Below are 24,830 nucleotides of genomic sequence, written 5' to 3' on the forward strand. Positions count from 1 at the left end.
AAAAATGTCATAGTATAGTATGTTGTCAAAAATGGTCCAAAAAAAGTCATAGTATAGTAAGGGGTCAAAAACCACCAAAAAATGTCATAGTATAGTAAGGCATGTAAAAATGGTCAAAAAAAAGTCATAGTATAGTAAGGGGTCAAAAACCACCAAAAAATGTCATAGTATAGTAAGGCATGTCAAAAATGGTCAAAAAAAGTCATAGTATAGTAAGGGGTCAAAAACCACCAAAAAATGTCATAGTATAGTATAGTATGTTGTCAAAAATGGTCAGAAAAAGTCATAGTATAGTAAGGGGTCAAAAACCACCAAAAAATGTCATAGTATAGTAAGGCATGAAAAATGGTCCAAAAATGTCATAGTATAGTATGTTGTCAAAAATGGTCCAAAAAAGTCATAGTATAGTAAGGGGTCAAAAACCACCAAAAATGTATTAAATTAATTAATGTCACTTAAGTGATTTTGTAATGTAGAAATGCTAAATAGTCTAATCTCTGGCCAAAAGCTGTAACCCCACCCCTAACCCTAACCTCCAGTTATGAGTGGCTAAAATATTCATGCAATATTAAACAGACTGGCAAAATATTCAGTGTTCAGAAGTATTTATTTGAGTAAGAGAACCCTTTGTCAAACACAGGGGAATTTCAGTGTTGTAACAACAAAAAATTATACACAATATGAACAGTATAAACAGGCCTATGTACACAGTACATTTGATTTGAGCACTGATATTGCACAGTTTGAAATACCAAAATGAAAATAGAACCCACACTGTACAGGTTTGAGTGCACAAGTCTGTGGAAAACAAAGGTAAGATGGCTACTTTAAGATAGTAGCTTTGTCTTAAGCAGCATATTATAGTATAGAGAGGTGTCAAAAACCTTCAAAAAATGTCACAATCGTATGTCAGAAAAATATTTTTGATTTACGTGTGTTCTTGTCTCTGCAGGAGGAGGAGAAGACAGCAGCTGCTGAAGACCTGCAATGGATGAAAGAACAGAAGTGTTATGAAGCTGTTAATTAGATAAAAACCTCCACCATCTAACTGCTGCAAATAGTGCTGGTTTCCTCTTGATCAAGTGAAAACACTTTTTCTCTACCATCTGTTATGTAGTTATGGGTACATTTTTCAAAGACGTCATTAAACACCTTTGAGAACATTCAACAGCTTATGATACAACTATTTAATGTATCATAAGCAGTTAAATGATCACAAAGATGCTTAATGGACATGTTGATGTTTGGAATATGTGCTCATAACTACATTAACCCTAACTTTGCTGTGATTTGTTAAATGTCGTCTGGAATTACATAATTGTCTTTCTAACATTTTTAGTCACATTTCACCATTTTGTAACTTATGTTATACAAATCATTTTATTTTAAGAAAAAATATAATGATTCTGATGTTTTAATTTTTTTTATGGTTTTATACTTTTATATGGTTTTACACTCATTGTTCAGACATATAGTTTTTAGGGTTTTTAAATTAATTTTCAAAATGTTTCAACATTTCAAATATATATTTAAAGGCTTACACGTTTTTTTTTTTAGACTTATTGGTTAAGGTTTTGTACTTAACTATGAGCTTAATATTGTTTAGACATTTTTTTAAGGCTCTAAATTTATTTTGTACAGGTTTCATACTTAATTCTTAAACCTATTTTATAGGTTTTGTGTTTATGTATACTTTTAAAGTCTATGTAAAGCAGTTATACTATTGGTGTTGAGTTAGTCACCACCACAGGAAAATGTCCTATTAAACCTCCCAGCTAAATCTGAATGGAAAAAAATTAGCAAATTTATAAAATTAGGTTTCAAAATCATGAAAAAATAAGAAGCGCGCTCTGCTGAGATGCTAGAGGTGTGTCCACTGAAGGCGCTGAAACTATGCACAGCACAGTGACAGTTAACATCCTAATCCATACATGTTTGAGCCACTTTTTGTCAAATAGCCTGTCTTCAGGGACTCAAGAAACAAGTTGCAATGTTTATGCTGTGATATTACTGATGTTTATTAAAACAAAGCATAATGACAATAAACTCACTTTGTGATAACTAGTGTGCTATTATGGTAACAAGTGTGTTACTGTCTCACTCTAACCAGTATTTCACGTAACTGTGTTTTTATAGACAAATCTCTAAAAAGGTTAAACATTTAAAGGTTTTAATCTTGTTTATCAAGCATGTTTTATGAGGTTTGTTAAATGTTTTATCCTTATTTTTAGACCTACTGCTTTAGGGTTTGAGATGTATTTTTAAATTATTTCATACTTACTTTTTAGAACTATTTATTTAAGGTTTTACATTTATATTTAAAAGGTATTGCATTTATTTTTATACACATTTTTTGAAGGCTGGTTTTCAATCCATTATTGTTTGTTTTTGTTTAATTTTTATACTTATTTTTAAAACTATTTATTAAAAGGGTTTCTATTTTATTCTAAACTAAGATTTTATATTTTGTTCTGTTGTTACATGTATGTAAAATATTGTTATATTGTTGCTATTTGTTCCAGACAGAGGTTTTTAAGTGTCAAACTGCAGCTGAGATAATGACAGCGTCAGACTGAAAAGAATGAACTAACACTCACCTTCTAGAAACATCTTCACGTCTGTCTCTCCTCTCTATGATTTAATGGTTGAAGTTTGAATCCTGTGGCAAAAAATACAACAAACAATATAAAGATGTGACGTTTAACACACCAAAGTAAAAACACAGAGTGTTTCTGGATATTGAACTTCAAACTTCAAAAGATAGAGAAGCAAAAGACACTAAATCTACAAAGAAACCAGAGTGTGGACTAACTGGATCTGGACTAATTAGAACTAGTCAAAGAGTTAAATTTGCTTTCTACACAAAGACAGAAGAAGCTGCTCTGACTGGAGAACTGACTCCACAAGCTCCTAATTTTCACACAATAGCAGTGGATGGAAATGTTTGTTTCTCTAGAGTCAGTTAAAATTTGAACTAAATTTGGTTGATAAAAGCCAAAATGAAGCAAAATGACAGTGTTTCTAGTGTGAAATCAAGTTTTTCACATATTTATGATTTACTATACTAATGAGAAAAAGAGAGGGGGGGGGGTGAGACATGGAGAGAGAGAGCATGAGAGTGAATGAGAGAGCAAGGAAGAGAGAAAGAGACAGAGAGAGGAGGAGGCAGAAAAAAATTAGAGTAAAGCGAGGTACACACCAAAAGATATTGGTCTGGTTATCGGCCCAAATCCCCCTTCCTGATCAAAGTCAGCAAAGGTCTGATTATCAGTTGGTTCTAAAGATGATTTTGTCAGATCAGATTCTCCTGTAGTGTGAGGTGCGTTCAAATATATTCAATAAATATTAAACATGTTCAATATATCTGATCAGAAATCGTGCAGTGTGTGTGTGTGTTGGGACTGAGGAAAGCTGAACATGCACGCTGTGGATTGTCACATGGAATGGAAGGATAGCCAATCAGGAAGCAAGCTGACTCAAGACGGAAGCACAACAAACACGTGACATTGTTGTCCACCATATTTGTTTACTCTAAAGTCTTGTTTGACTGTGTGAGATCTGTAGTTCTGGGGTCCAGACTCTGGTTGTTGGTGGTGAATCTGTTAGTGTGTGGTGTGCTGTTGTACATTACACACTATAAGAACATAAGTGTGAAATCTGACATTATTTGTTGTCGTGTGTGGTCTCTCACATTTTCTACATCTGGTAAGATTTCAAAAATCTGTTAATGTGAGCCAGGCTTAAGAGAATGAGAAAGGGCAAGTATGAAGAAGAGGGACACAGAGAAAAGAAAAGAGCGCTGATGTTTAAATTCTTCATTTTCTTTTAACTGTACATTCATAAACTATGTAAATAAATTTTAATAATGTGACTGTGATCAAACTATTCAGACTGAAGATCAATTACTGAACATAAACAGTTTAATGTCACTGCTCTGTGTTGGACAGTTGACGTAAAGCTGTTTGTGAATTACCTGGAGGCCTCGGGCCTGGTCTCAAAGAGCTTCTTCATTGTACGAAGACTCCGCGATCGTGGATGAAGTGGTGACACCTAGAGGGAAAAACAAGAGAAACATACAAAGGAAAATGAACAACACACTATGACCTGTTCCTCATCACAGTTTAACCTCAAAACGCACATAGATATTCAACACTACAGCTGACTGTATGTCTCAGAAAATGGGCTGATTACCATCACATATGACAAAAAGAAAGAAAAAGAATAAAAAAAACAACATGTATCTGGGATAAATTAACTACAATGATCATCTTAAATCTTATTTTTTCAGACTGCGTAAATCTTTAGGACACATACTTGTTTGATTTGTAGGGTGAGAGCTGGTGTTTCTGTCCAGGCTGCAGTAGCTGAACCAGTAAACCTGGAAAACACATGAAAAACAAATAACCTCATTAATAAAGAATAGTTCACCTCCGAAACTTGAACTGTGTAGAAGAAAATTAAGCACTAGAACCTTAACAATCGCACTTTGAGTTTTGAGGTGAATAAATTAATTATGCTAGTAGCATATCACTTTACTGATATCAAAGAGAATTTTTAAAATAGTTTTTATAATGATTAATAACAGTAATCTCAGCTCATACATTGTGACCTACTCTTGAGCCTTAAAACATGTGGAGGGGCACAGTTAAAATCTAGTTTCCAACGCTGACACTCTCACATAACGCTAATGCTAACACAAAATGAGAGGAATTTAAACGGACTATCAACAGCTCCTTGTCCGTCCACGTTGAGGGTCCACAACTCATGTCAAGGACGCCTCAGTCACGGAAACACAAACACACTCTTACCCACGCAATGAAAACGACTGAAAATGGCAATAAGATCTAAATAAGTCACTGAAAGAGAAGGCTAATGCTAACGCTCGCCGCTAACGAACATGCTAACACTAGCCACTAGCTAGTTAGCTCCTTAGCCTTACCTTCGCGCCCCCGGTGTAGTCAGCGTCCAGCCTCACGCGTGTTCGACAAAAAAGTAGCTCCAAAGTTTGTTTTAACATCCAGACCCATTTAAATCACGACAAAAAGCAGCTCCGGAGTTTGTCTTTGGCATCCAGGCGTCTTTAGTAAGCACGTTTTCTCACAGTACTGACAAACAGAGGCAACGTTTCAAACTTGGTTTAAATCTGTTTTCCTACTTCCTTTCTCCGCCTCTCTAAGGTCATGGCCAATGAGGAGACACGTCGCGACCAATGACGACATACGTCAGTTAACATTGGCTGGAGAACGCTGATTGGCCGGGCCGAATCTGATCCACCTAGCAGCCGCCTCTGATTGGTCTTAAAATCCATCCACCGTAAAGATTTAAGCCTTAGAATTAGATGTATTGTAAGAGACGCATATTCAGTGCACAAAACCTGAAGATGACACTCATTTACATTAATAGTTGGACTTGGAAACTTTACAGCACTTGGCAAGAGTCGAACCTGACTTATTTTGAGCTTATTGAGCTGATGTTTACCAATTATTTATTCAAGCCTTTGACTGTTTGCATATGGTTTTGGACTCTGAAATTCATTAAGCCTGGTAAGAATCTAAGTCACGTCCTTGTAACTATCAAGCAGTTTTCTAAGGGCCATCAGGTAAGGGTTTAAGTCATTTTTTTCTCTAAGTCACTATTCTTAAATGAAGACAGGTATTTATTTTACCTGACATTTCTACTGCCAAGCCTGCAGTCTTCATTAGAAATGTTGCTTAAGCTTCCTCCTTCTCAGACTTGTACCAGCTCTTGATATAACTTATGTCACCTAAAAAGAGCAGTTCTGAAAACACATACACCATTTACTTGTCCTGGTGTTGAAATGCTGGTCACGTTCTGCTGTTTGTGTCTGTAATATTGTCTTATATTCAGACCTGTGGAGCAGAAACACTTTTTTTGAAACTGTGAAGTAGTATGAAGTATAAAGTAATGCAGTATGTAGCCACACCTTAAAAGAAAAATATTTATGTCATCATCAACATGTCTGTTTATAGGAATTTATTGATATATACTGTGTCATAATTCACATCAATGCTCTGAGTGTTTTAGTACTAAACAAATCTTCTCTGTCATTAAAAAAAACTGTCAGTGAATAAGTAGTCCATTATTTTTCATTCATAATTGAAAATGTTTATGGCTCAAGGGCATCATGTTGTATAAACAGCAGCTGTACCTTGTGTCCATTTATAAATTATGAATCTGCAAAGCCTGTAGTGCAATATGGTTCACATTAATATTCAGATTACATACAAATCGACTTAATTTCATTACTACACATGGAAACATTGATCCTGCATTGTGGACTTGGCACAGCTAAAATGAGGTGAGAAGGTAAAACTTACTGATGTAAATGTCTGCCTTCAGATTGATTTAGAAAAGATAATCACTAACTTCTACTTTTACTTCACATTTGTGGCACCCTGTGCACGCCGTCAACATGCCTCATATCTTGCAGAGGAAGTGACTTTGTGTTTGCCTGAATTCACGCAGCCTGAGTTTTCTCTGATGTCCTGCTGATGAGTTCAGGCTCCATGGGGTTTCAGAGCTTTTTGCACGTGCTTCTCGATGTCTTTGAACACCTCTGGGTCCTCAATTGTTGGAGTGATCTGTAGTAGGAAAACTCTTCTTTATAATGCTACCATGAAAAAAATTCCAGGCTCATTTAAAAACAGCAGGAAATGAAGCTAGCAAAAGCTTCTAATTAGTACCTGATTAAAGCAATAATTGAATAATTAGAGTAGTCGATTATGTTTACATGATATACACTGTGCAACAAACCTTGCATAATACACAGACACTTTCAAAGTCTGACATTTCAACAATTTACCAGGAGGCACTAAGGCTGTATCCATGGAAACCTTGTATTTACATCTGTAAACAGAGCCACTATATTAAGAAGTGCTGTTTCATAATTTGTCATCCTATTCTCTCTCTCAGAGTCTTTGGCAACTGATCAGCACAAAACTGAGTCAGTAACTATAAAGAGATGAAATCCCTAATGAGCCCTCAGCTGTATTTAATGAGTGCAAGGCCTGCTAATGCACCATCATTACTCAAATTCTGAATTGCAAAACGAGCTTTACTCTCCTCTGAGCAACTGTAAAGCTTAGCACAAGGGACAAACACAACGTTTGCAGTACCCTTGATGGATGGAAGTAACACAGAAAATATTTCCCTCAGAGTTGTGTCGTACCTTGTAGGGCTTGCCGTTGACAAGGTTAGCTAAAGAGGAACGAGGGATCTTGCCAGAGCGCGTCTTCGGAAGTCCTCGGACAAAAAGCACTTTCCTGAAGGCAGCGACGGGTCCGATGGTGTCTCTAACAAGCTTCACCATCTCATCTGTGATCTCCTGTTGAGTTTTGTGCACACCTGAGACAAACAGACACACTCACACATATATAGATACAGCAGAGGCATGTGACACAACATGCACAGTTTTAATGCCACCTAACTTTTGTTCTGGTCTTATCTGGACACCTCAACAATACTTCAATAATATTTCACATGCCTCACCATTCTTGAGCACACACAGGGCCAAGGGAACGTGACCCTTCAGAGTGTCCTCTAGACCCACCACAGCACAGTCGCCCACTGCAGGGTGCTGCAGCACTGACTATAAAACACACATATACATACATAAGAATACCACAGAGAAGAGTTGGGAAAACATTTGTGACACCTCCACTGTAATCGCTCTCCTACCTCCTCCAAAGCTCCAGCAGACAGCCTGTGACCTGCCACGTTAATGACGTCATCAGACCGGGACATAATGTAAAGGAAACCCTCCTCATCCATAAAACCAGCATCCATGGTGTCATAGTAACCCTGATGGTGAAACAGCAAGGAGGGATGTTGGCATTATGTGGTAGCAGTGGCTTCTTTACTCTGACCACAGGCATTTCAGCTAAATCAAAATTAATGAGGTCTTAACATCAGAGTGAGCAGAATTAGAATATACTGTTTCTTCATTCAAAACTCTTGCAGATCTTCAGTGGCTGCAAATGAAGTAGATCTGCAATTAAATATTTTAGCACTAGAGGGCGACCTTTTACCACAAACTCATCTTTATTCACTCTACTACAGTTTTTGTGCAGTATCATAAAAAGTGAATTGCGCAAGGAAATGATGACATAACTTACTGGGAACTTAGTGAAGTAGAGTTCCCTGAACAGATCCCGGTTCTGCCAGAGTGACAACGCTGCACCGGGGGGTAATGGCAGTCTGAAGGGAAAAGTACAATTTTAATTTTATTGAGTACATGAAAAGTTTCATTCCATTATTGTTCTTTAATGTCCTGTCATGATATTTTATTCTTTTAAAAACTAGATGACAAAGATGACAAAGCATGACAGTAAATAATACTTTCTACATGGCCCTGCACATAAAATGATTGGTTTGCTTTAAAGTCAATGAGAATGTATCAGATTTTACTTGATAAAGCCATAAAGATGTGTGAAGATGGCTATCTCTTTGTTTCACTTCACTGCAGTTAGTCTAGACTCTGCTAGGCTCCACTAGACTTCACCTCGCCTGAACCACACAGAGACTTGGCACCCCACCACACACACACACACACAGAGCAGACAGGGTGGCAAAGTCACTCAGTCTTTGTTTATCCTGGGATTACAAGTAATCCCCCCTTCTCGACCCGGTGTCTTGACCAAGATGGTCCCATTTCCCAGGTCTGAACCCTGAACATGTCTCTGCATAGATTCATTTCACTATAAGCAGAATATTCAAACACACCAAAAATCTTATTTCTGATGCTGAATTGCTGCTGGAAGAGGGTGATTAAAAAAAAGCTGCCTTTCTGCTGTTTATGACTGCAGTAAAATCTACGCTCTCTTTGCCAATACTGCTCATGCCAAAAGAAAAAAATATATATATTATAGTAAACTGAGCTTCTAATGCACCAGTTTGGCTGCTTGGTTTTCATTTTAAGAGTCTGTCACTGGTACCTGTGCACAAAAGCTCCACCTGAAACAATAAATGTGTGACAAAATCAATAATAATTAAATAACAAACTGGTAAAATGCATTAAAACTCATGGCGCTGAAGAGCTGTAACACATTGCAAGTCATTCTGTCCTCTGCTCCCAGCAACCCTGCTCTTTGTAAATATTGAAAATGACTTTATGAAGCTGTGGATATAGCTTCTGATGAAAGAAAAGGGCTGGCACAGACTTTATGGCGACTGGGAGGAAGTACAGTAACACAGCTGCTCCTGTCTGTTTACAGCTCTACCTGTTGTTATCCCTGGATGCACTCTACATGTGGATTCCTTGGAAATCCCCCTGGTTGGCACTGAGTCATAACCAGCAGTTACAAAGAACAGGGAAGCTGAGTTGGAGAGTGATAACAGATAGGTAGCAGGCTGGAAGATAAGGCAGCACAAAGGGCTAGGGGTTGACTGCTAGTGCTTTTGACGGAGTCCACTTTGCTACAGCAGCTCCTCTTACATAAACAGACACACACATTTCCCCCCTCCAACCTCAGCTTCAGCCAAAAAAAAAACAAAACACACCAACAAGGAGCGAGGTTTGCAGTCTGCTACAAGCTGCCTGACAGTGAATTATTAAGATTAATGACTGAAAGATTGCAGTTTAAATTAGATTTGTGTGAAAAAAAGCTTTCATGTCACATTTTAAATGTGTGTGCATGTGCAAGTGACAGAAAGAAAAGTAAAGCAATAGCTAAGCTGCTCACAATACTGCAGACACATCCATTCAGCTTACCTTACCACAATATTTCCCAGGGTTCTTGGCTTCACCTCCTGCATGTCATCATCGATCACTGTGACTAGTGGAAAGGGAAGAGAAGGTGGTGTATCACCCACTGGCAAACTGGCAGAGCAAAAAATATCAAATACTCTGCAGGGAGTTACAAGCAACTGTTATGTTTTATCCATTTCCCTTCTCTGCACATCTGTGACTGAGGGACAATGAACCTGACATAAATACATTCAAATAATGTCCAGAAAATAAAATGAAATAACAAAATATTTAAAAACACATGCAAGAACATATAGACAGGATACAAAAGGAAGGTCAGTTTGTGTATAGTGTGTTCTATATCTGGGATATGGATCGACAGCTCTGGCTCTTACCATTGTAACCTGGAACTGGTTTGCCAGCCTGGCCTGCAGGTGGCGTGAGTGAGTTCCCCAGACCAATACATGAGGATGTGATGGCTGAGCCAGTTTCTGATGAGAAAGACACAGACAAAGAGCTTCATGAAAACTCATATCTGTGTGGGAGGGCCCTGAAGCTTTATTGAAACACGTGAGACCAGAATCTGTGGTGTTATACTGCAACTTCTACACAACCTCATTGTTTTCTGGATTATCTCCACTATATGCAAAAACTAAAACTCCCAATGGTGAGCTGATCAAAAAAAAAAAAAAAAAGGATTGTGTGATATTGGGTTGCATCACTTCTGTGAGCAGCATTAACCTACATTATGCAAAACTATGACAGCTCCTATGGGCTCTCTCCAACTCCGCCACCCAACTGTGCTCCACTTACAGCAAAGACTCGCCTGTTTGTCAGCCCCACTAGCCAACCCAGAGAATGAATAACTGAATCGATCCAGCTCAGTAAGCAAGATTACATCAGAAATCACACAGCAGACCAGCCCAGGATCAGCATCTGTGTTCTATATTTAACTTAAGTTTGAAACACTGTGAGGAAACGCTCCTATTTTTCAGTCAGCAGGGTGTCTGTTGATTTCCTGGCGTAAATACAAGAACAATGATGCAGCTGAATGTTTCCATCTGTTTGTCAAGTTTCCTTTTTCTTGTACAGAGAATTTAACTTAAACCACTGATGTATCAACTAACAATTACACAGCAGGTGACAGACAACACGACTCCGTTCAACATCATGCGTCATTTTGCCTGTTTGCTTAGGTTTTTTCACTGTATGTTCATGCTGTTTGCACAAAGGGCAAAATTAATCTTATAGAGCTTCATTTGCTGTTCAACTAAATGTTTTTATTTGATGGCATTTCAGAGACAGCCAGCCCAAGAACTCAGTGGTACTTGTGTAGTGTGCAAACACTAGTGCTGCCATTTCTGTTCGCTAATATGCAAATGTATGCACAAGCTGTTCAAAAAGGTAATCAGATCATCTAGCAGGGAGTGCATGCAGTGTAAATATGATGTGTCTGTCATGTATTGTTCTTAGGTTACTGCAACCAAGAGTGTCATGGCATTTTCCCCTGTTACTATGCAAATTTATGCAGCAAGGTGCACTAAGACTGAATTAGATCATTTTTTGCACAGGGAGAAAGTATGCAGTTTCAGTCGTGTATTCTCCTAAGATATGCAGTAGGCTGCACTGCTGACAGCAGAAGTGCTTCATCTTCTGAGAGGGTAAAGGCCAGTGGCAAAACATTGAAGGTAGCAGGACAGCTATGCAAATGGCAGCTCATACAATACAACAGTGATGTGCAAAAAGACATCTTAGGCGTCTCATTAAACCTTAAGGAAAAGCTACAGCAATAGGACTCCACCAGTGTTACATACCTGTCAGTTACACAAAGACTGGGCTGCAGTGACCAGAAAAATTACTTGTCTCAGGGTAAACTTGCAACATTCTGAATGCAGTGTTAGAATTTGGGATAAGGGGCATCAATCTATGAAGTCCCAGTGGAGTTGTAGGGTAAAAAGAGGAGCAGGATCTTCAGATCATAATGAACCCCTGAAAGATGTTAGGGAACTATGTGACATGACCAAGACAAAATCATCTCCAGCACCTTGCTGAGCTACCAGTTTTATCAGTTTAAATTGGGTATAGATGGAATCTTCTCTCTGCTACTAATCAAACAAGTTCACACAGCTGTAGACCTGCTCCCAACTTCAGCACAGCAGGCTTCAAAGACATGAGCTCAGGGGCAAGAGGTTGCTGTTGGTTGAGGAAGAGATTAAGTTAGCAAATGAAGAGAGGGAAGAGGCCGGTCTAGAGTTTAATGCATTACTCAACCGCAGTGGCCTCTGAACTGGCAACCACCCAGGCCTCATTCATCAGTGGTGGGTAAGCCACTACCTGCAGGGTACAAAGCCCCATCACTGTCAGCAGAGACAGTACTCAGCACCAATGATTTTAAAAAAAGAATTTTTTATGCCATCAGGGGGGGCATTTAGTCCCACCCACCTGGTCGGAGAGCAAGGTCACGACAGAGCGATACTAATTGAACCTAATTACATATTGATATGAAGTTATATGATAAATAGCTAATCAAAGCATCATAATTGACCTAGATGACTTTGTTTTATCCAGTATAAATAACAAGAAAATATTGGCAAACCAATATATGGGTCTGACCCTGAAGGACGCTGTAAGGGTCCTTTAAAAGCTCCACTGAATTGCACGTCGATTAGGGCTCGACACAACCACTGAACCGTGTCAGCATGAGTGGACTGTTTAAACCTGGCTGTTTACAGCAGGAGCCAGGGCTCGCTGGCGGCGATTCAGGCCCAGAGAGTAAATTCAAAATCCAAATGAAAAAAGACAGTATAATTGGACCTTGACATTTTACAAGGCATACAGGAAGACAGAACTGGCTGTGCTGCTTTCAGGCATGAAATAAAACCTTAGCAAAGCAAAGACTGCACAATGATAATTAGCTAAAAACATTTTGTCCTCATGTTTCCATGAAAGATGGTGAGCTGACAAGAACAGAACTCTAAAAGCTGACTCAAGATGTTTACCAAGAGCTCCTCAGGTTCGTTCCTCAGCCCACAATGCGAAGGCATAATAGATCATAACACAGCAGTTGTTGTCTATTTACAATCCCACACCCTGCAGCTCAGAGAACGCAGATATAGAATGATTAAAACAACTCTAAAACGTTGTGCTTACCTGGAAACATTTTTTGACAGTCTGACATTTTGAAAGGTTTATCAGCATGCTACAGGGGCTGCAGCACATTAAAAGAGTTTTATTCTATTGTTACTTCCATGAGCAGACATTATCACTGTTGATGTAGAAGTATGAGCATTGACACACTCAGCATTATGATCAACCCCACTTAAATAACTAAACAGTATCAAACATGAACATCTTACCACAGGGATAAGATCTCATCAGAGGGGTTATCTGCGCAAAATCTCTCTGTTTCAGGGTCCAGTTAAAAACTTCCCAGAGCTAAATCAGACAAAGTATTTCCACTGCTACTATTCTGGTCACATTGTGCAGAGGAGATTAAATATGCCAGATAAGAAAGGTAGACTGCACAGGCGGAGACAGGTGAGTGAATGCCAGGAGGGAGTGAGGAGTAAAAACATCGTTTGTGGGCTCGAGTTGATCTCTCACACGCATACGTTCTCAGACAGTGTGGCTGTCTATCTGCTTGTCTGACTGACTGGTGATGTGGGTCTTTGGCAAGCACACATGCACACACAAAAACACACCTTGGTATCAGACTTCCCCCTCTCCCACCTCAGTCTTTTCCTTTCCTTTTGCTCCTTCGCGCTCCCTCGTGCTCTCTTTGCCTCTGTACACAAACAAATCAATCTTCCTTCGACCTGCTGGAGATGAGCTTGGCGAGTGAGAAGCATTTTGAGTGTGATGAATGGGTTGGGGGCGGGGGCGGGGGGGTGTTGGAGGATACGTTGGAATAGCAGGACAGGCGATACGATGGCGGCTTTTCAGCAGAGAAGGTGCTATTGAACAGCCTGGCTCATTACTAGCTGCTTGGAGGGAAACTGCTGTTCAGGAAAAACAAAGATGGCTCTCTGATCCTGCACTCTTTTTTTTTTTCCTCTCTGCAGCTCCTCAAGCCCTCCACTTCTTCTTTAAACAGGTGAAACAACTTGCTTCTCAATGTAACCCTGCACATCCACTCTGTCTGTGGGGTGTGCATAAAAGACAGGACATACCAGCTGAAGGGCGACTGATCAATTTTACATTACAAAACCTGAAAAGGCAGGAGAGACAAGCACACCCAAGTGCAATATTTTTGCATCAGAGCAAAACACACTGAAAAACAGATTCACAGAATTTTAAAAAAATTAAATTAGAGTTTTGAGTGTGCCTTACCACCTTCCTTTTGCAAACCAGCTACAATAACCTTTCAGATCTCAAGCATGCTGTAAAACTATAGACATTAATCAATACAGCAACAATACTCAGTGTCACATCACAAAACATTATTACACAAAAATCCTACCATACGATACAATAGCATAATACAGTGCTGCTAGTATGTCTTGACATTCTCATATTTTTTAATAACCCTATTATTCTGGACTTGAAACCACATCAGTGAATATGAGGGTAAATTGACCTTTGTCAGCTTTAATTTTGCACTCTCCAAAAATTTGGGAACTATCTGTAAAAAATAATGAATTAGCATGAGTGACCATAGTTGAGCATTTAGCTCCTAAAGGGACTGACACTTCCTCAAGAGTTAGTAGGGACCAAAACAGAGCTAAAAAGATAGTGAACATTTGAATTATATTCATCAGGTCACCAGAAACACAACTCTAAATGAATGCTAATGTTGCTCCTTATTTGCTGAATGTGTTGTTTGGCAACTGTCTACTGACAAGTTGACGATGCACCAGTGTTGTGTTTACAGCCCGTAACCACTGCCCCAAAGTGACCAGAAGATTTGTGAATGCAGTTTTAACTCTGAAAATTAGAATTTTCACAGTTTCCTCTCCAATCCAATGTACTGGGCAATGAGCACGGCAGACTTTTGAAAGTAGCTGCCACATTGAAAAGTTTAAATTAGGTGTCAGACAAACGGTGTTGCTTGTATCTGCTGTCTGATGGCAGGTCTGTACATCCCTCTCCTAATCGTGCTTCTGCATCAGTGTTCACCTTAGATACCAGTACAAATGCAAAGTAGAAACAACACTTATAACTCTGGCACTGAGTCAGTTTGTCAGAGACATTTCTGTGTCTGGAAGGTTATCAGGGGAACTCCAGCCTATGGTTGCAGCTTTAACACACAAACAAATAACACTTGTATTAATAGCCAATTTTCCATTTTTCTGTACATCATACATATGCACTGCAGTTCTTGTGGTTGTCCTGGTGATGCGTGGTTGCTGGGGTAACTTGATCAGGAGTTTAACAAGATAGTTGACCCGAGGTCACTTAAAAAGACAGTGTGGTGTAGGAGGATGAGAGGATGAGGACAGACAGAGAGAGAGAATAAATTGCAAGAAGCATGGTCAGATTTTGAAACAAAGTTTTTTTTCCACATTGTTTTCCATATTCCATATTGAATTCATGAGTAATACTTTGCAGCATACTGCAGAAATGCACACATGAAAACAAAACATGTCTAGTTTTAAAGAAAAGTGAGCATGGTGTGTATGTTTTTAAACAGCTTTTTCTCTGAGAATTTGGGTCCAGGAATGAGTGAGAAACAAATCTTACTAAAAACCCGCAGGATTAGTTCTGCTATAAGTCTGTGCTGGACAATACAGCTTAGGCTGCTCAGGCTAAGACCGTCATTGACAGTCTGCTGAGGAGCCAAACATAGGTAGAAACCAAAAGGTTGGTTAGTCAAGCTCTGCTGATTGGGCTGAATGATAAAGTGAGGGAAATAACAAGTGAACAAAAGAGAGAGTGGTGAGAATGTATAATGTGTGGGGAATAGGAGTATGTTGCAGTAACTGCAAAAGGTTGGTGATGCCACCCACCAAAAACAGACATGAAAGAAAGATGAGCAATCAAGTGTAATATACACGTGCACACAGCCACACATGTTCTGCCTTTTACAGCTCAGACTCTTCAAGGGACAGTTTCATTCCATCAGCTAAAAACATTGCCTCCCTTATCACTTTTCAGACAGCTCGGCTCATTCGCTCAGAGCAAAGTTTATGCATACAAATTCACTACTTAACTTGCTAATGAAAGACCCCCGTCCTGTGCCTCAGAAACCTCAGCAGACAAACGCTACAATGGCTAGGAATGAATGCCAGACGAATTCCCAGGTTGGAGAGCTGATGACAGCAGTCCCCAGTAAACAACAAGCTAACACAAACGTGGCACCTCGGCTCTTTGAGATGTAATTACATGAGCCATACGACATCTGCGCTACTGTCTCTGCAGCCATGTAATGAGACCAAGTGAGCGACAGCAGGTTTTTTTGTGCTTGGTCTTGAATGACACGAGGCACAAAGCCAGTGCTTCCACATATGTCCCAAAGGTGGGCAACACAGCACGAGGGTGACATGACTCAGGAACAATTTACTGAAAAGAGATGTATTCTCATTAGTTTTGGGGTTTTTTTTGGTGTTTGTAAGGAGAAGTTGAGGGACCAGTCTATACACAGGAAAAAGGTAGAAAGGAATATCAATGAGGAAAGGGCTCCTCTGCAATTCTAGTTTATACATTAAAGCCAGCAAATATACACAAATGTTTCACCAAGAAGGCCAAGAATTCAACTTAACAGGGATCCCTAAACTAGTAGTAACCCATTTTGGATTATATTGTCCAATATCAAAACAAAAAGTCCTTAATAAATGAAATCTCTTACACACGCTGTACAAATTTTCCCAAATTAATGTAACTTAAAATATTCCCTTGAAATACAGGACATTTATAATATCAGCAGATCCAACAATTATTGATAATACAGACATTAATTTTGCATATGAAATCAAATCAAGACTCAAGTGTGGGGTCATTTCCTGTACACTAAAAGTATGTGAACACCCAAATATTACACCCATGTGCTATTATCAAACATCTCATTCCAAAACCAGAAGCATTAATATACTCCTGAAACAGCCTTTTCTTTTTCTGGGATCTCCACAAGATTTTCAAACTTAGATGGAGCGATTTGCTTTCATTCAGCCAAAAAAACATTAGTGAAGTTCGTAGCTGCTGTTATGTGATAAGGTCTGGCTCACAGTCTGCATTTCAATTTGTGACAAAAGTGTTGGATGGGGCTTGAGGTCACAGTTCTGAGAAGGCCAGACTAGTTCTTCCAAAACAAACCTGGAAAACCTTTTCTTTATGGAACAGCACAGGGCCATGTCATATTAAAGCAGGAGGGGACTTTCTTAAAACTGTTGCCACAAATCATCTATCATCTGAAAAAACATTGTATGCTGCAGGATTAAGGTGTCCGTTAAATAGAAATAAAGAGCTGCACCAAGACCACATAAAACAGCCTCAGCCAAAAGTACACAACGGCATATTGACATTGTGTCCACATACTTTAGGCCTTTCAGTTACTGCAGTTCACTCCACAAAACAGTTTCAACTGTGCAATGGGGGAGTGCAGAATTAGATTTCTTACTTTTTTGTGCCACTGGCTTGAATCAATTTGCATATATATATATGAATTGTATTAGATATACTAATAGATATTGTTTACTGTAGATGCTGCACAAAGAAGGAATATAATTTTGACATGCACATCTTACTTGCTAAAAAGATTCATTGCCCTTCAGGTGAGTTTCAACAAGGAGCTACTTAAGAACAAAAATTCACACACTCTATATGAAAACTTGGCATAAATATAACTCAACTTATACCATCTTTTTTTCACTAGTTCTCTAGTTCTCTAATAATCCAAATCTGTCTAATTTGTAAACAAAACAAACCTAATTTGTCAAAGGGGCTATTTGTAAGTTTTCTCTGCTGCTGAGGATGGCTTCTTGCCAGGAGTGGGTGGTGGTATGGTCGCTTGCCAAAAGTTTTAGCTACCACCGCATTTGTAATGCAGTTTCATTATACTGCAATTTAACTGCAATTTCAATGAAAGTTATACCTTATATATGCTCTGAGAAGCGCTACTTCTTCAAGGCAGTTGACAGTGAGTCGATATCAAAAAATGACAGCACAGGTAAGCCAGGCCAGGGCTAGTTGGTTAATATGCTAACTTAAGAAGATTGGCATTGTTTCCAATGCCACTTCTCTGCTTCAAAGTAGTGCCACACACACACACACACACACACACACACACACAGGTATGATAGGGTTACCACAAAGAAGTTAATAAGCTGACCACTGAGAAGATATCCTGCAGGTGCCGGTATATTCAGATTTAAATCAGCACTGCAGAGGTAATAATTCCTGTTGAGCTCTTTGGTTTCATGTTAAGATTTCTTATTAACCTCTGTTCCAGGGCAGAGCTGTCTGTCTGCTGAGTTACTGAATGCTGGGTTGTTAAAAGCTTCTGTTTTTCTTCAGTGAGTGGATAGTGTTTTCAAGAAGGCTGTAAAACTCTCCCTTCACAGACCCTCTGAGCAACTGACTATTTTCCAAGAATAGGAGAATGTGTGGAAAACAATCCTGTGCCAGCGCTGCATTTGGCAAAGGCCAGAGGGAGAAACTGTCAACTCGACAATTTATTTCACAAGACAGATGCTTTGAGGAGGTCCAGTTCACTTTTTTAAGATAATTCCATTCTATGTATGAAGGCATCTGCTGTCTGTCAGAGAGAGTCAGAGAGACGAAGACAAACAGAGAGAGACAGTCAGACAGAGACAGAGACAAGGCTCTCTAAAACATGACTATACTGTAAGTCCATCCACCACCACACACTGGTGAAGCAGCCAAACCCTGCCAACTGGAAACACACATTTGTTGCCAGGCAACACCAGTGACATCAGCAACCTTCATCGCCCCCTCCACCCCCTGCCAATGGCACTTGGGCTTAAAATAGCGCATAGATTATTATCAGGCTTCAAAATGGCAGGCATTTTCTCATATGCACATGAGGCACAGTGAGCTGGGCTGCCACTGGCTTCAGGTGGCTCAGGTGAGTTGGGGGGGGTACTAGGTGGTGTTAATTTATGTGTGTAGGTCTGTGTGCATGTGAGAGAAACTTATAACCAGAAATATATATATAAAGAAGGAATAAAGGAGAGAGATGGAGGAGAAAGTGCAGGTGAAAAAAGCAGTGTAGCCTCATGTCTGAGATGATGAGACAGGATGAATCAGCACATCAGGTGACAGTGGCAGTCTGAGAGATGATTGAGTCCACTGCACATGGGAATAACGAGCGCACCAATCACCTCTACTCTGTATCAGAAAACTAATCTCGCCTGCACCAGCCAGGTACTCCAGACTGGAAAACAACTGCAAGCTAAATTTGTCAAATTTGTCAAATTCATGTCTGTGAGCTTGTTAGCACAATTAAATATCCCCAGTAAAGAATGCGTAGATTTGGCACTGCATGCAATCGCTGACAGAAAATGCATGATTTCCAAATAAAATACCAGCTGGTGTAATGCAAAACTGTCTCTGGATATGTATTCCACAGAAATCCCCTGAAGTCCAACCCTGCAGGCAATATTGTTTTTAAACCTTAGGATCTGAGATATACCTCAACCCGTGACCTTCTTCCCGCTGAACATCATGCTGCCCTTCTCCATGGCACCGTCATGGCAAACTACCTGTTTTGTGTCAGCCAACTTCCTCTAATTTTTCCAACCAGGGCTTTGTGCAGATCTAACAAGAGCTCCGCTAGGAGGGAGAGACTGCCGCTGGCTCTATTGTGTGATGCGACTGTTTACCAATCAGCAGTGATACACAGTTGGCTGTAAGGTAGGAGAAGCCTCCAGGGGATGGAAAGGAAAATGATGCGAACCAAACCCTGAGCCATTTTAAATCTTTTCAGAGGGATGTGCCTGGAAACAAATGGTTTCCACTGCAGGGGAATGATATCAAAGATAATGAACTAGATTATGCATCTTTTAACAGGAGCTGGAAAAAACATACTCCATTTGATAAATAAAGCACTCTGCAGCGATGATACAGCATCTTTATACTGTGGAGTTGGAGAATACACTTCAAAAATCTATCAGAGCAACACCTCTAGAGCATGTAATCAAAAATCAAATCCGGCAACAAATAATTTTAATTTTTTTTAATTAATTTAGCCAGGATCGCTCCAATTAAAGTGAACTGAAATTAAACTGCAGCTGTCAATTACATAAACATTAGCTTGCCTACTCAAAGGTGTGAATGCCAAAGCTGCGACCTTGTATAATGTGTTTTCCCCTTTCAACAATAAAAATACATGAAAATTAATTTGAAAATAACCTTGCATAATCATCTTCAAAGACTTATCATTTCAGTTGATTCCCATTTTCTCTAGTTATTCCCTCTCAATGTCAGCCCAACCCAAAGTTTCAACAATTGTTCACCAGAACAGACTAAATTTTAAAAAAAGACATAAATGATAAATCTGTATCCACTATACACCTGTATATTGTCAGTGAATTAATATGTACATTTGTTAGATTTGGTATTTACAAATCCAAGTATGTTGCTAACCTAGTATCCAAACCCTCGAGGAGCTGATATTACACTACGAGAAAGTTTTGGTCAGCCACTCTCTTAAACTACTCTTTCTGTCATTGCTCATGGTGCCTGTTTTGTCACCATCGATTACAGCTTTCAGCTGCTGAGCTATCAACATTCCAGGATTTAACACATGCAGCTGGAAAGATTTATGAGCAACTGCACTGGTGATTGATTTTGATCAATTTCTCTCTATTTTGCAGGTGAGTACAAAAAGCAAAGCCCAGCTGTAAAAGTAGAAGGACTGACCTATCAATATTTATGGTTGAAAACCAAATGTGTGAGAAAGTGACTTAAAAAGACTGTCACAAGTTTGAAAAATGACTGCTTCGCAGCTGCAAGCCAGAAGATGCGAACAAACGTGTTTTTTTAGGTGTTTTGACCATAATGAGTTTTTCAAGGAGGAGTCTGGCTCTCCTTTCTGTGATGCCCATCTTGGAGTAAACGAGCCTTGAATGCTAAACGGCTTTCCAATGACCAAGTTGCATCTCTCCTGTTGGAAGGGAAGATGAAGGAGAGTTGTCAAGGCACCGACATTGCTAAAAGTTGCTTGATCGATGTCCTGTCTCCGAAGAGACGGTCGAACAGCGCACCGTGACACCCACAGCAGGGTGACTCATGAACTCAGTACAGGCAGGAGGAAACTGTGTACACATCGCTTTTTCCTGAGAACTGTGTACACTTATTTATTACTGACATTTGATACCTGTCTGTCAATATAAAAACTGATCAGTTTGAACTGCATTATACACAGAGACACAGGCTCACACTGCATGAGGTTTTTGGAAGGCACCCATAGTTTTGTGACTGCAAAGTAATCAAGGTGCCCTTGAGTTAGACACTAAATCATAAGGTTGGCATTAATTTTTTATTAACAACAATTCCCCTGAAGAGACTAAAACCAACAATGAATTTATCCTGATAAGCTGTGCTGAAAGAATGAAGTAATATATGTCTTCCATTTTTGTGCTAAAGCTCAGTGCACACATGTTTAGGTTACATCAGGCTATACTTTTAAGCATGAAAAATTGTTGTTAAAAAGATGAAATAATGGCAAGCAACTAAGTCTACTGCAACTATAAGAAGGTGCTGCTGAAAATGCAGGCGAGCTCAGAGAGTTGAAGATAAATAAACTGTGAAAAGTTGCTTGGTTCTTTCTGTAACTTCAGAGAAAATTACAAACTAAAGATGTTTTAATGAATATGTATTACATGACCTCACATATTTTTTTCTCATCTCTTTCACCCACATACTAGAAGACAGACTGCCTCAAACACACAAAGAGAAAGAAAGAGAGAAGACGAGTGACCCACTCTACCGTGAAAAAGTGGGGAACACATTTGGATTGCAGCGCTGGCCGCCAGCTGCCAGTTATTGGGTTTAGCAGGGGGTGAAGAATCCAATGGGATTTACCCATCTAGACAGAAATCAAGAGGGCGCCAGAGGTTTTTCTCCAAACTCAATAAATCACCTGGCTCGGATAACCACAAAGTGTGACAGGATTTTGTTTGGGTGTGTGTGCATGTTAGGGAGGGAGAGGAAGTGAGATCTAAACTTGACTGTGCTACAGACTCCCCCTGTGTTCAAGTAGAATTGAATGTTATCTCACAAACACTGAAGCTACAGAGAGAAAGATGTGAATCAGCAGCTCTGTTCAGCACATCCAGGGTTGTGAAACTTTGCTCTTGTCCAAACATCTGTGGCGCCATTTGGACGCAATCTAGGATGGAGGTTCAGGCAGAGAGAGCAATGGGATGCATTATACATAACAGTGTAAACAATTAAATCACACAGCACCAAAAGGCTTGAAAATGTCATAATCTTGTGTTTGCCTGTGCGCACTGCTGCTCATTCCAAACCCTTCAACTCCCACACTGCTCATATGAACAGTAAATGTTCATCCAAAAACCTTATGTAACAAAAGATCAGTGTGTTTAAACTGAGCATAAAAACACCCCAGAGAGAATCCACTGCCATTATCGCACCTCTACAAATTGACTGATTTTCACTTTAAACAAATCCCTGCTAAGTACAAACTCAGAGTGTGTAGCTGTGTGCCTGTGTCCCAATTCATGGGCTGAATGTACACCAGTCAGGAAGATGTCCCCATCAGCAGACCTGAAAACCAGGCTGAACATGCAGCTCTTCCCTAAATGAGATGTCATAGGTTCACAAAGACCAAAACTATTGGTGCATCTAGGCAGCAAGTTTACTACCCGAGTTGCCCTCAAATTGCAGTCAAAGTGGTAAATAACAGTGGTAGGTCAATACACATCTCACAATGCCTGAATTGAGAGTCCACATGCTGGAGAACTAGGAAAAAAAAACAAAGAAAAAGAACAAAAACTGGAGTCTATTCCTGCGTTCCATTATTTACTTTCTCATGTGTTCTTTGTATTGTTCATATTTACCAGTTATTAATGGCTATATATATAAGGGCAAATACCTGGTAACTAACTGGTGCGTACATATGTGTAAAGGCTCAAAATCTCGACCAAAAAAGGCTAATTATTTTTTGGCAGAATTAGGACGGACAACATTAAAGTGGAATTCAGCATATATGTGATAGGCCTATAGTTAGCCTACAGTCAAACTCAAGAGACTGAAGTGATTAATCACACTTCTGAAATATTGCAATATTGAGCTCTTCACAATTCCATTGAGCCTGGACAGTCCAATCACCCAACTGGGCTAATCTGCGCTTAGATCAGAGTGTGTCGCCTGTGCAAACTCAAGGTCGATGGATTTCCAACGGTCCAACAACAGTATTGATTCCATATTTAACACAGAGATGTCGTCTTGTCCGGCATCGATCCTCCATTTGCGCAGGCAGGATATTACAAAACAAAGAGACATCCAATTGTGCTCTTTTGCTGTCGCTGGCACATTGATCATAGTTCACTAGGACTTGGGGAGGACAGTAATCAAACTGAGAGGGGGAGGAGGCACAACATTGCCATGATGGCACGCTGCCTGGACTCGAGCCTCCAATTCAAGAGGCTAATAGGGTCTTACCCATTCAAGAATCATTAGAAACCAGGGCCTGAGAAACAATGCAGGGAAAGCTGGGAACCCAAGATTCCAATTACATTTCTTATCATCCAGACCCACAACAGCCATGATGTATAATAGTTCAATTGTGAGGTGTGGAAAGGGAGATTACAAACTTTCTGGGAAAACTGCAAACTTTTCCACACTTGCCCAATATACAGCCACTGGACTGTGAGTTAAGGAGCATGACCTAGCAAGCCTTTAAAATGATGATCATGACTCAGCCTCTGTGGGCATGACATTAATCTAAAGTGCACTGGTACAACGTGGCATTGAGATATTGACTATGTTAATGGTATTTTTAAAGAGTAGACAGAGCAAAATGAAAGCCCTTCTGCACCAAGACTGATTAACTGCAAAACACTGTTTTTGTGTTTGAGTGAAAATTTCACATTATGACATACCATTGGATAATTCTGGTGTTGTGTATTTGGACTCTCCCAAAAAAGTTAGGAGATAACAAAGACTAATCATCAAATAGTCAGACATAAAGCATGATTCAGTGGGGAGGCAATTTCAACTTCCACTCCTCAACTAATGGACAAGGTCCCTGTGACTGTTTTCTCTCCTTCATTGCTTCACTAAGTGCACAACTTAGTCATCTCACTGTCACATCTCACTGTCACTCAATGTCCCATACATGTGCAAAGCCAATTAAACATTAGTGGACCCAATAAAAGGCAATGCCAATCAAATCCCTTCTGCTGCTCTAGTATGTGACAGGTTGAAGAAATGCTCTCTGGGAGTCTTCTTACCTGACAATGGCTAAATATGGGATGAGATGTGTGGTGGCTTGGCCTACTGGATATTAAGTGCAACAGCTAATATACTAACAAGAAGTTTTAGTAGGGGGAAGTCAGCCACTCAGATTGAACAGCTCCAGGTAATGGAGCTGTTCAATTTTCAATCATTTTCAGTCATTATCTCATTTTGACCCTGTTAAATTGGTCAACTTTGACTCATAAAGTCAAAGGAATAATGTCTTTTCTCCAGAGAGATCTCCACTGATCTCAGCCATCTGCCCTGTCTGGACATCTCGATCTAATTCTGACTGCAATTCAAATAACTGGTGGAAATGATGGCACATCACTTTGTGTTATGAGCAGGTCCCAGAGAAGCTTGGAAATTCAAACTGAGCAGTCTTTAAGGTCATAATTACCCCAGTAGAAGGGGTCCTATTCCCTGGTCTACAATACAAAATATAGAAGGGATTAATCAAAGAGCAAGTATGATCAAATGTGCTTCCACTGACAACAGGCTTTTGGGGAATAGGGATTTTCTGGAGTTATGCCTCTTCTCAAAGCCAAGTTAATGTCAATGGGCTAATAAAGTACAGCACAAGACCACATTTGTAGTCTTCTCACACTGATGAGCTTAAGACAAGACTGAGTCTTAAAGATCGAGTTAAATTAAAACATTGTATACAGTTCACGCTAGTTAAGTGCTTGAGGTCCTTGAAATGCTTTCTCAGTATTTTTATCATAAGAACTTAATCCCTCAAGTTTGA

At 39.6% G+C, this 24,830-nt stretch overlaps 1 protein-coding gene across 3 annotated transcripts in view; it reads right to left on the reverse strand.

The window, feature by feature from the left end:
* Positions 1–5,979: 5,979 nt before the first annotated feature.
* The window catches only part of acss3 (acyl-CoA synthetase short chain family member 3), a 70,670-nt gene continuing 51,819 nt past the window's right edge, over positions 5,980–24,830 (reverse strand). For all 3 annotated transcript variants that reach the window (XM_051077550.1, XM_018661870.2, XM_018661880.2), the window contains exons 10-16: positions 10,102–10,197; positions 9,731–9,794; positions 8,136–8,217; positions 7,699–7,821; positions 7,510–7,609; positions 7,190–7,365; positions 5,980–6,602 (exon numbers count right to left, since the gene is read on the reverse strand). In XM_051077550.1, the coding sequence (XP_050933507.1) occupies positions 6,519–6,602; positions 7,190–7,365; positions 7,510–7,609; positions 7,699–7,821; positions 8,136–8,217; positions 9,731–9,794; positions 10,102–10,197 (725 nt within the window). In that variant the 3' untranslated portion in view covers positions 5,980–6,518. The remainder of the gene's footprint in view (positions 6,603–7,189; positions 7,366–7,509; positions 7,610–7,698; positions 7,822–8,135; positions 8,218–9,730; positions 9,795–10,101; positions 10,198–24,830) is intronic.

This window comes from Lates calcarifer, linkage group LG18 (genome assembly GCF_001640805.2).
Source record: "Lates calcarifer isolate ASB-BC8 linkage group LG18, TLL_Latcal_v3, whole genome shotgun sequence".
Classification (NCBI taxonomy): domain Eukaryota; kingdom Metazoa; phylum Chordata; class Actinopteri; family Centropomidae; genus Lates; species Lates calcarifer.